Consider the following 12,917-nt stretch of genomic DNA (forward strand, 5'->3'; position numbering starts at 1 on the left):
GTGTTCCAGGCTATCAGATCCACCTGCAGGCTCAAAGAGGGTCCCAGATGTTCAGGGGGATCTATGCAGGGTTCTAGACAGATCCTGTACACACCAATAAGCCACCTGCCTGATTCCCTGTGTCCCTACTATGGTATCTTCACCAAGATAAGCTCCTCCCACAGGTAAACAGAACACACCCACTGGCTAGTCACATGATTGAGAAGAAAGGAGGACTCTTCGGACCAGAACATCTTCCTCCAACCGTCCTTCAGTCCAGTTGCTCCGAGATCCGGCTAACGTGTTAGTTGTAGGCGGTGGTGGACAGGGGTAGGCATCGGCATTATGACAGCTCAACCCCACAGGCAGCAGGTCACAGGAACCCCCCACACCCCACCCCAAATGGTCATACGGTCATACAGTGTACAGAACCACATATGCAAGTCCACAAGTGTGTGGTGGAGATTTTATGCAGTTAGCACTATGCTAATTGGTGTACATAAGCTTCCATTGCTTGTTAGCGACATTAGCCTCTACATGTAGACCTGAAGCAGCAATCCTCAGATGGACTAATGAACTACTCCTTTATTGTACACTGATATTCCTCTGTAGCATAAGTATCGGCACCCTGCACGGGCCTGGTGGTGTATCCACAGCGGCAGAGCGGGCAGGTGGGGTTTCCCTCCGGGCAGAAGCTCTCGAAAGCCTGAAGGCAGGGCTCGTGGAAGAGATGGGAGCAGGACAGCAACAGGACGCGTCTGCCGGACACGTGCAGAGGGCTCAGACAGATCGGACAGTCCGAAACATCTCGCTGGACAGCCTGGAGGAACCGGACAGCACCGTGTTAGATAAGCCTCATGATTCCTTTCATTGCAATTGGTTCTGAGATTCGGTAAAGAATTATAGTACAAACCACGTGGCCTAAAGTATGTGGACACCCCTCTGAATTGTGTGCCTTTCCAAAGAAAGTCTAGTGTTTGTTAGTAACATTGTTAGCTTAAAGAAGCACACCTTTTTTGTGTGTGTGTGTGTCATTAATTGGGGTGTACACAATGTGGCTAAAAGTATGTGGACACTCCTCCTTACTGTGTGTACAGAGATGAGCCTGGGGACAAGGTCAAGGTCCCGTGCTTAGCCTAGCATCTATTATTGTAAAGAAGCACATCATGCCAATCATGCAGTTAATTTACGTGTATACCATATGAATGCCAAAAGTATGTGGACACCCCTCCTGATTTAAGTGTGTATTTATGTAGATGCAACTGGTGACCAGTCCGAGACCAGTGCTTCTCAGCAGCGATGTCCTAGCATCTCTCATCGTAACTATCGAAGCACGTGCCAGTCAAGTCATTCATTTATGCCTATACAGTGTGGCCAAAAGTATGTGGACTTCTGATTAGGTGTGTTTTTGCCGTTAGCAATGCTAGTCCAGCATCTTTGGTGGTAAACAGTGGAAGCAGACGGAATCTGGGCTCAGAGGTCAGTCGTTTAGATCAGATTTTTCACTGAAGGGGAAAAGCGTCGGGATTCGTGCCACTTCAACAGGGTAAGGTGAACAGCAGCAGTGCAGGAATCCGTCCCTCCACGCTGACCTGTTCTGGACGACGCCGTGTGGAAGTGCTGCTCCACAGTTTAAACTTTCTGGGTTGGGAAGCAGCACTGCTGCAGCTTTTACCCGTGGCCTTTTTGAGGCCTCTCCGATTAGCACGTCCGTGAGAGAAGCGATTAGCAGGATTTATGCCGCTGTTATAAAGCGTAACGTCAGCGCTTAAATCACACACAGGGACAGAAGGCAGGCGGGCAGCGCTAATCATTAACCCACCCAGAGCTTCCTCTATTCACGCGGCCGTTGGCCTGCTCGCATTGTGCCCACGGTGTTCCGGCAGCGCTTGATAACATCGTGCGGGCGGTTAACGTTTAATACCAGTGGAGCTTAAAGGGGTAAACAGTTAAGATGTGAACATGTGAGTCATTCAGAGTAGAGTTTGGTGGGATTGGTGTGAAACCCTCGGTTCTAGATAACCTCCCCCAGTCAGAGCTGTGGTTCTACAGTGGAGGTGAAGGGAAGCAGACCCTAGTCTGAAGCTCTAATAAAAAGAAGCTCCTCACAGAAAGTTCTTCACCTAATGGTGATGAAGACGCTGCCTGATGCCTGAGACACGGTTCTACCAGAGTTCTGAGAAGAGTTCGGCTCTAGAACCTGCTTTTAAAACCAGATCATTAAAATGGTGGAGGGATACATGCTGCAGGGGGTAATGCGGGAAAAAGTAGTCCCTAAAGAAAACTGTATTAGTTAAAATTCTCCACTATTTTACCATCATCATCATCATTCCATATGAAACTCAGAAGACACGTGTAGCTGCACTGGTGGTGTCGACAGTCAATCCGTCTGTCCGTTTTTAGACATTACAGTGCGTCATACAGTCAAACTACTGTTTTAGTAAATAAAAGATCTTTCCTCAGCAGTTCAGGCATGAAAACATGCAGCTACAGCAGAAAAGCTGCCGCTCTTTTCAGCTCCAGCTCTCGATGAAAGGCCCGAACTCATTGTCCCTGCAGCTTGTGTTTTGTTGTAAACATGCGTGTCGTACCCCTTCATTCTCTCAGATCGCTTGTGCTGAGCGTCCTGGGACAGGTGAGAGCACGTCAGGTGAAAGGGCATGGCCTAGGAGTGACTGCATCTGCGGATTAAGGCCATTGATGAGCTGCTCTTTGATGCTCTGGGCTCTTTTCTGCTGTCAGTGTTTGCATGTGTTTGTATGCATGGAAATAAAAGGTGGGTTTAATGCGGGGATAATAAGTCAAAAAAGTCAATTAGTTATCCACTCATCATTTCCTTAATCTACATAATGCTCTATTATGCTCTATTGTGCTCATATGATCCACACACTCCTTCTAACAGACTGTAATACACTACAGGAAGAGTAGGGGGCGCTCTATAACGCTCTATTGTGCTCATATGATCCACACACTCGTTCTAACAGACTGTAATACACTACAGGAAGAGTAGGGGGCGCTCTATAATGCTCTATAATGTTTATATGACCCACACGCTCATTCTGACAGACTGTAATACACTATAGGAAGTGTAGGGGGCGCTCTATAATGCTCTATAATGTTCATATGATCCACACGGTCATTCTGACAGACTGTAATACACTACAGGAAGCGTAGGGCGCGCTCTATAATGTTCATATGATCAGTACTGTGCTGCCATACCTTCTCCTGAGCCTTCCTCCACTCTTCTTCCTCTCCCTCCACCCTATGGACACTCATTCGCTGCTGGTCAAAGAGACGGAAGACGTCACGACTGGCCGCTACACTGAGGTCAACGTCGCGCAAGAACTCCTCGACGTCACTGCAGCAGGAGCGCACCAAGCTGTCGTTCATCTCCTGAAACTGAAAACCAACAAACACAGACAACAAGCTGTGAAGAGGTACTGCCAAAACAATAGGACACACTGGAGCACATCAACATGACCCTATTGGCTTTATGCTGCCTAATGCCAGGCGTGGGCTAGTAGAGGGGTATAAAGCCCCCCAGCATTGAGCTGTGGAGCAGTGGAAGAACTGTGTTCTCTGGCATGATGGTGATGGAGCTCCATCCAGTACTTTTGGGAGGAGTTGGTAGGATGGGGATCCTCCAAAATCCTGACCTGATCCTCCCTGGACAGTAGAGACAGTTACTCTAACAAACGCAGGATCAACTCTTTTTTAAACTCTTGATTTCAGAAGAAACAAGGAATTGGGAAACGGGTGTCCCAAAACTTTTGTCCAAAAAGGTGAATGAAATTGATTGATTTACCACCTTTAATAATACATATCTGGCTCTGATATTGTGATGTTTAATTTGTTTGTACGTGTCAGTGAAAGTTTTAGGAATGTCCTGTCCGGAGGGGAACAGCTGCTGTGACTGTCCTTCTACTCAGACTGATTGGGACGCTCAGACGTTAGTCAATCACAGCTGACAAGGGGGTGGACAGCTTCAGCCAAGGACAGTGAAGATCAGAGTTTGAATTACATCTGGCTGTAAAAGCTGTGTTCTGCATTAACCAAATGGATGCAGAATAATGAAAACCAGCAGCTGAGGTCACAGCCAGCACACCCTCTCTCTCTGGAGTGAAGGTTCTGGGCAAACGGAGCTGATGAAGGGTGAAGGAACATCTGCACCAACACTTCTACAAAGCTCCCAACAAACCCTAGAACCCTCCTACCACCACACAGCTTTTACTACACTGCCCACTTCCAGCTAAGTGTGGGGGCCTGTACGGAGAGCCCCACTGGTTCCATGTTGGCCCCACATATGGATGCCCACCAGGATCAGTGATGGGACCAGGACCCACCTTGTGCTCTTACTCACTGGCCACTTTATTAGAAACCCCTACCTTGTGCTTCCACTCACTGGCCACTTTATTAGAAACACCCACCTTGTGCTTTCTTAAAGGCCACTTTATTAGAAACACCCAGCTTGTGCTTCTTTACTGGCCATTTTATTAGAAACACCAACTGCCTGCTTGCACTCAGCGGCGACTTTATTAGAAACTCCTACCTTGTGCTTCCACACACTGGCCACTTTATTAGAAACACCCAGCTTGTGCTTCTTTACTGGCCACTTTATTAGAAACACCAACTGCCTGCTTGCACTCACTGCCACTTTATTAGAAACCCCTACCTTGTGCTTCCCCTCACTGCCACTTTATTAGAAACCCCTTCCTGGGCTTACCTTTCGGAGAACATCAGCTAAGTACTTGATTGAGTTCAGCTGTTTTACCTTCTCCTCGAAGTATCGGCGCCGTAAGCGCGGGTCGTTCGGGGGAACCAGTTTCCTCATGGTTCTGTAAGACTTCCGGGCAGCGAAGCCTCGCCAGCAGGCCTGGATCCTTGTGCAGAGGCGGGAGACAGTAAGCACTCAGGCCGACCCACCAAACCTCCCCACTGCATTAAAGCGACAGTCTGGTAAAAGGCAGAGGAAGGCTGCTCACATGCTAATTGGTGGGGTTCTTGTTTCTAGCACTCGTTAGTTACAGCGGTGGGGAACCCTCAGGGTCTTCTAGGTCTGTAGGGGAGGCCTAACGACGTCTGCAATTTCAGATAATAATTTAACATACACAGTGCCGGTCAAAAGTTTGGACGCATCCTGGTTGAATGCGCGCTGATCATTGTGTCAAGCACAATGCTAGGGTCACCAAACTTTTGACTGGTACCGTATCATTTAGATAATCGTACAAATGTTGTGGTAATATATCGTCTATCATTGTTACGTTTTTGGCGAACTGTGGATTAGAAAAACTGTCCAATCATAAGGGTTTCCTCTGTGGTGTCCGGGCGGATTCCGGCAAAAGCGAGCTCCCCCATTGGTCAGCGCTTCAGTAGCTTTTCAGATTAGCCGGCAACATAATTAGGATGTGAGGGTTTAACCGAATGTACTCTCATTTTTAGTGGGCGTGGCCACTGTTGTGAGTACATATGTCACTCTAGAACGTCTGTAGGTTCTAGATATAGTGTAATGTGTGCTGTTTATACTATTATTGTTATTATTAGAGAGCAGAGCTGCCCAGGCAGTTGGAACAAAATCCTGGGGCGGATTTCTTATTCTTCGCACCTCAGCTTTCCACCTCTACAAGTCTAGAACTTTCACTGCAGCTGTGGTCAGTGTGGCGTACCTGACAGCGCATTTCTCTCTGTAGAGTCTAGCTCCATCATGGATCACCCTGGTCTCGTACGGCTCTCTCCGGCACAGGGGGCAGCACTTCCGACCCGTGAAACGCTCCAAAGACTTCAGACACACCTGCACACCAGCAACACACTCGTTATATTAAATATAATACATATATGTGTGTTCTACTCTCATTGGCTGTTTCGCAATAAGGGGCGCGGTTTGAGAAGAACGGTTGGGGGGGGGGTGTTGTCCCGCATACATTTTCCCTGAATGTAATTGGACCTTCTGAATTACTATCAAATATAGGGAAGCAAAGGAACTATTTTTTAAAAACTGGGACTTTTATTTTGACGTGAATATTATTCCAATCAAAAGTATTTACTGACTGTATTTAAGAATAGATCCAGGTAAGTGTTCACCTTCAGATCAGTGCAGCAGCCAATGATTGGACTTACCTTGTGAAAGACGTGGGAACAGGACAGCAAAACCTGGCAGAAAATAAAATCACAAAAAAAAATGTAAATAAATTTATAATAATAATTATTATTAGAATTTAAAAATGTTTCAAATGTAGTTTGGCTTTTTTTAAAAACACTGTACAGCCAACTTTCAGTTCAAGGTCTAGACTGGTTGATGGTCTTTAACTTTGGAAAAGTTTGTGGACGCCCCAGCTAATGAATGAATGCATTCTGCCACATCCATTGCTGAGACAGATCTTGTTTAGTCCCCGTGGAGAAGAAGTACTGCCCATAGAATAGCCGATGTGGGCTAGAAGAGGGGTATAAAGCCCCCCAGCATTGAGAAGCTGTGGAGCAGTGGAAGAACTGTGTTCACTGGAATGATGATAGTGGAGCTCCATCCAGTACTTTTGGATGGGATAAGTTGGGGATGATGTTGTTGCTGAATGCAATCAAATCCTCACAGCAATTCTCCTCCAAAATCTAGTAGAAAGTCTTCTTCTCTGGACAGTAGCGACAGTTACTCCAACAGAAGCAGGATTAACTCTTTTAATACTCTTGATTTTAGAGGAAGTGTCCCAATACTTTTGTCCATATAGTATAAGTCACATTCTCCACAGAGATTCAGTCTAATTTGATCAGTGTGAACGCTAAACAATCCAGTTTCATTCTGGACTGACCGATACAAACCCACTCATAATGCACAATTACTGTTTATTTGATATAAAAAAGTATAAAAATATTCAAGTAAAAAAAAAGAAGATTTGATGTCCTTTTATTTGTTTCCAGTCTCTTCAAATCAGTAAATAAATCTAGAAACTGGGTCTGAAATGTGCAGAAAAATTATACTATTTATGTTTGTTTCAATATCATTTGAACATTTATATTTTATTCATAAACTGAAAATGTGTTTTAATGAAAAACTGTAAAAAATAAAAACTATTACAATTGTACAAATAATTACGTCTGTTTTAATATATGTGTATTTCTAATTTTAGTTATATATTGTATTACTTCTATTTGGAAAAAATACTTTAAATATATATATATAATTGTAAAATTATACAAATATAAAGTGGTAAAGTTGCAAAAAACCAGGTAATAAATGAATGATGAGAGAGGTAGTGGTGATATATGTGGTGACGTGTGAACAGTTATCCAGGCCTGAATGTTCTCTCTGAGTGCCGGTCTAACCCAGAACACTGGTGCACCAATGCTGCTCTACAGGCTGCAGAGTTTACAGGAGCTACACTGGAGTTTCTAAACCCGTCAGCGCTCCACCGCTCCACCTGCTATCAGCACTTTCACATCTGTGCTGATTTATGTGAGCAGTAATTACTATTAGTGTGGGCGGTAATTACAGAGGAGAACATCAGGAACACACAGTGTCCGCTCTGATTCCCAGAGCTGCTCATTATCCCTAATAAAACACCGCTGTTCAGATCAGCCTGATTCTCTGTCCAGCCCAAACCCAATTACTGCCCTAATTCATCTGAAATCCACACAGGTCTGCTTTCCTGAGGGCTGCGTGCGCACACACACACACACACACATACACACACACACACGCACCGCCAATATTTACGTATGTGTGTCTATAGTAACTGGCTTTGTGTCTCGTTACAGCTGCTCCTTTCTTTTCCCAGCATTCCTGGGCAGATTGGCGCGTTAAAAGCGGATCAGGGGGGCGAGGCTGGCGGCTGACCCTTCACACCGCGGCGGGCGAGTCACAGGTCAGCGCTGAGGGGGTATGGGTAAACCTGTACAGGTGTAACGTGTTTAATCTAGTACCTGAACAGCTACTCGCCCTTCAATCACACGGAGAGTTAGATAAGACATTAGGCAGTGACAAAATAATGGAAACATCACCCGAGATACTATTTTACAGTACTTGTAGCTCTGGTGGACTGTGGGTAAGCAGTACTTGTAGCTCTGGTGGATTATGGGTATGTGGTACTTGTAGCTCTGGTGGATTATGGGTATGTGGTACTTGTAGCTCTGGTGGATTGTGGGTAAGCAGTACTTGCGGCTGAAGGCGGAACTCCTCTGTGCAGATGACGCAGGGTTGGGTGGAGTCTCCTTCCTGGAGAGACCTCGACTTCACCTCTGTCCACTCCTCGGTGGTCAGTCGTCTAGCAGGAGCCGCCACCAGCCCCAGCCTCTGAGCTATAATACATTAAGTTTGGTCATCTGTTTACAGAGATGACATCGGTGACAGTCTAAGTCCAGTGTATGTTAGCAACATTAGCCTAGCATCTCCCGTTGCAAACTAATGAAGCTCATGTCTGATACCAAACATGATACTTTGGTTTCTCTCCAAACTGTTCCTTTAATGGTCATTAGGAAAGGGTCAGTACTGCGGTTTGGGCACTATGGCCTGCCTGGCCTAGCAAACCACATACCTAATGTAAGCGGAGGAGGATCCGGCTCCAGCACGTACTCACGCTCCTCCCTCAGTGTGTGTCTAGCCTCTCTGTGCTGCTGGGCTCTGTGGGGTCTCCTGGACACTCTCGGACAGGCGGTTCGACCCACAGATCCCGTGAGAGACCGGCTGATGTGGTCCTGTAGCGCCGCAGCCGCCACAACCAACTTCCTTCTGTCCTCTCTGGAGGAGCTCTGGCCCTGCATGAGCGCGACATGAAGCTGTTGGTGATGGTGACGTGAAACCATGTTTAAAAACAATTACACCAACACTGCTTTCTTTAGGGACTACTTTCTGTAGCCGCACTACACCCTAAAGGCAGCATGTATCCCTCCACCATTTTAATGATCTGATTTTAAAAGCAGGTTCTAGAGCCGAGCTCTTCTCAGAACTCTGGTAGAACCGTGTCTCAGGCATCAGGCAGCGTCTTCATCACCATTAGGTGAAGAACTTTCTGTAAGGAGCTTCTTTTTAGTAGAGCTTCAGACGTCTGCTTCCCTTCACCTCCACTGTAGAACCACAGCTCTGACTGAGTGAGGTTATCTAGAACTATGCAAATATGTCCATTGATTGGACTTTGTTTGTTACTTCAGTTCAAAATATCACCAGCAGGGGGTGATGATGCACTAAAAGTGTGGAACTGTGACAGTGCGAATGAACTGAAATCAGCCGCGAGTGTGTTAAACGCTTGATGCCAACATGCCGAGCGTAAAGATGACAAGACTTTAACATCTGAGGTGCTTCTTCAAACCAGTCCCGTTTCTACGGCAACCACTTTAAAAAAAAAAAAAGTTTTATTCATGATTTGTACCCATATTATCCCCAATTTGGACCCCTAATTACCCAGCCCATACATATTCCCGACACTGGGAGGGTGAAGAACGACACACGCCTCCTCTTCCGAACATCACCAAGGTCAGCAGACGCCAGTGCCAGCTAGCGTTGTCCTGGAGTGATGCTGGGAGAGAGCGCCATCTACCTACCCTGGAGAGGGCAGGGCCAATTGTGCCCTCTCAGGGCTCCGGCTGCCGATGGCTAGCAGCATGACCGGGATGCAAACCAGTGATCCTCTGATCATTTATTTATTTATTTATTTATTTTTTAATATTTTAGGCATTGTTTATGCAAATTACCATAATCACAGGGTGGTCACGTGTTTCTATTTTATGTTTTTTTTAGAGTTAAAAGCGTTTAAGAGAATTTGTAATCTGCTGGATCTGCTTGTGAAGCAATCAAAACACTGAAATATGAAACTTCAAAGACAAATATGTTGCAGTAATGAGATAAAACTCCATTATACTTTATTCTGATTTCTATTTAAATTATCTTTAGAACTTTTAAAGTTTATGAAAGTATTGTAGCTATATAATCTAAATGTTGTGCAGTGGGTACTCTGTACTCTGTAGTGGGTTCTGGCTCCCCCTGTGGCAGAGGAGGGTTTAGCACTACTGCTTTAAGAGTGCTAAAAAAAATGTAAGTAGCTACAATTTTTTTTAACAAGATACTAGTTTATATTCATGAATATGATCATAATTAAGCTGACATTATTAAAAAAAAAATGTGGACCATTAAAGCCCTTTCTACACCAGAGCCAGCTGCTAGCTAACACCTCGCTAGCTAGCGCTAGGCAGCTAACAGAGCTTTACACTCGGACTCTCCTCCTTCCTGTAAAAGCCAGAATAGTTCTCTCACAGATAAAACGCCATTTTTAGCACACCCTGTATTAATAATAACTAAATATGGGCGAGTTATACAGTAAATCTGCGCGTTTTATTACAGAAGTATGTAAACAACAGCGCTGCGAACAGCCTCTACCTTCATCACGGTCGCCTAGAAGCTTTGTTTACGCGGTTGCTTAGCAACAGCGTTCCTTTGCCGGACGACGCCGGGTGCGCTCCCTTCACTCGTTCCCTCGCTCCCTACGCCCTAGCTGGAACCTTCTAGATTTATCCCAAAAATTAAATTAAATAAATTAAATCCTCCTAATTTATTAAACAGTCAAATATCATCTGAATATGAAAGCAGCCAGGTTAGCAGTTTTTAATAATATCATAAAAATAGTTCATGCAGAGCAGATTACTGCTGCCTGATAAGTGCACGTGAACGGACGACAAGGTCATGAGGACTAGTGTGAATAGAAACTCAGGGCTAGGTGGCCTCTGTACCCACCCTTGTACTGTAAAGCGGGTTATTTCAGTTACTCAGCTATCTAGAACCTCCAGAATGAACTAGAGTGATGTATATTCCCCTCACATTACCACACTCACAGTTCATCTAGAAGGACTAGAGTGGCATATCTTCTGCTTACATTCACAGTCTATCTAGAACCTCCAGAAGAACTAGAGTGACATATATTCTGCTAAGACTACTGTCCATATTAACACTATCTAGAACCTCCAAAAGGACTACAGGGATGTTTATTCTGTTCACATAACAATTCACTCTCACAGCCTATCTAGAGCCTCCAGACACGCTACCACTCAGACTCACTGCCTATCCAGATCCTCCAGAAGGATATGAATAATGTATGTTCAGCACACACTGCCACTCACTGTCACAGCGTGTCTAGAACCTACAGATAGACTAGAGCAATATTTATTCTGCTAAGACTACTGTCCATATTAAGACTATCTAGAACTTCCTGACCGACTAGTGATATTAATTCTGCTAAGACTATTGCCCACATTTAGACTATCTAGAACCTTTAGAGGGACCAGAGTGATATTTATTCTGCTAACATTACTGCTCACATTAAGACTATCTAGAACCTCCAGACTGACTAGAGCAATATTTATTCTGCTAAGAGTACTGTCCACATTAAGACTATCTAGAACCTATAGACCAACCAGAGGGATATTTATTCTGCTTACACTACTGCTCACATTAAGACTATCTAGAACCTCCAGACCGAATAGAGCAATGTTTATTCTGCTAAGACTACTGTCCATATTAGGACTATCTAGAACCTGCAGAAGGACTATTGCTATCCTATTGCTCACACTCATTGCCTGTCTAGAACCTTCAGGAAGGTGGTATTTTTTTACCATAAGCCAGCACGTGATTGGTTGGTTCCTAACTGTGTTGGCGGTTAATCTGCAGGTCTTCAGTTCTCCCAGTGAAGTCCCGGCCAATGGGGGAGCTGAACCTGAATCTGCTTAGAAACCACTGAGAGAACAAAAGCCCAACTAAGTCCCAAAGATCCCAAAGATCCGCAAAACCTTCTCAGAAGACCTTAAAGGCCTTGAAGGTTTCCCAGGTTCATTTTAGGAGGGGTGGTAAAAAATTAAGAAAAATCCTCTCTCCACCTCCAGCGGACTTTGATGTTGTGTTTAGATCAGATGGCAGCAGATGACACCCGTCCGAGGCGCTGTCAATCAGCCTGGCGCGTCTTTCTGGTCCGGGATCCTCAGCCGCGGCCCCTCAGCGCTCCCAGACAAAGGTGCGCAATTTATTAGCGAGGAATTCGGACGGCGAGTTCACAATCAAAGGGCCTGCCTTCCTTCCCCCGGCGCTCCCGCTCTGAGCCTGCGGTTTGTGTTTTTAAGTAACTAATCACTTTTGTAAAAAGAGGGCACAGGCAGGGACTCGGGCCTCAATCCGCCGCATAAAGGTTGCTTTCTTCAAACTGTCATCGAAATGGATTTCGCTGCGCGCTCTCGTTTTCAACAGGGACACTGTTTGTCTTCGCTCTCTCTCTAAATACCGTTTTAAAGAGCTTTTCTATTTGGCTTTCTCCCCCTCGCCTGAGCCTCTCTTTACCTGGTCCCGAGGTATTTTGAAAAGGGGGAACTCACCTTGTCGTGCAAAGAACTCATGAGTTAAGAAACACAGGAGAAAAGGAGGGGAAGGAGAGGAGGTGCTGTTGGCGTAATGTTTTGAATAGGAAGCCGTCGCCGAACTCCTTTGCAAACTCGAGGAGCTTGAAAAGGGACGAGTAATCCGGCTATTTATCTCTGTTCAAAGAGACGGGGCAGGTATGTGTGTTGGGGAGGTGGTGGGGGGGCAGGGAACATGCCGAGGGAATGGTTGGTGTTTACCGTGTTTGCAGATTGACAATGGGTGGATGGGAGTCAAAATCAATGGAGGAAAAGCGAAGTGAAGATTATTCAACAAATGAAAGAAAACCCCAGCGCCGCTGAAGTGGCCAGGCCACATACAACCACCCTGGAGTCGCTTCCGGCAGGAAAGCAGAGGATTACTGTTTGTATGCGAGGATACAGGACCTGTTGTACATTTGCTTTTCTTCAGACGTCTTTTCTCAGATTTGACCAAAAAGTGTCCGAGATCAGCTCTAATCCTCTACGTCCGTCCCTACAGGTCTCGTTAATCCAGACCTCTAGTTGCCGTGGCCGTGATATTTGGATCCAGTGTGCTGGATCCGGCCTCAGACACTACGTTC

At 45.5% G+C, this 12,917-nt stretch overlaps 1 protein-coding gene across 1 annotated transcript; it reads right to left on the reverse strand.

Annotated features, from left to right (window-relative positions):
* Positions 1-429: 429 nt before the first annotated feature.
* rnf32 (ring finger protein 32) lies at positions 430-12,371 on the reverse strand. The gene is made up of 8 exons (XM_072687037.1): positions 12,313-12,371; positions 8,499-8,718; positions 8,120-8,262; positions 6,094-6,126; positions 5,643-5,767; positions 4,751-4,859; positions 3,199-3,378; positions 430-799 (listed from the first exon to the last, which is right to left on the reverse strand). Exons 1-8 carry the CDS (start codon positions 12,331-12,333, stop codon positions 557-559), a joined length of 1,074 nt encoding a protein of 357 aa, XP_072543138.1. The 5' UTR covers positions 12,334-12,371; the 3' UTR covers positions 430-556.
* Positions 12,372-12,917: the final 546 nt, after the last annotated feature.

Source organism: Salminus brasiliensis, chromosome 9, assembly GCF_030463535.1.
Source record: "Salminus brasiliensis chromosome 9, fSalBra1.hap2, whole genome shotgun sequence".
In the NCBI taxonomy this organism is placed as follows: domain Eukaryota; kingdom Metazoa; phylum Chordata; class Actinopteri; order Characiformes; family Bryconidae; genus Salminus; species Salminus brasiliensis.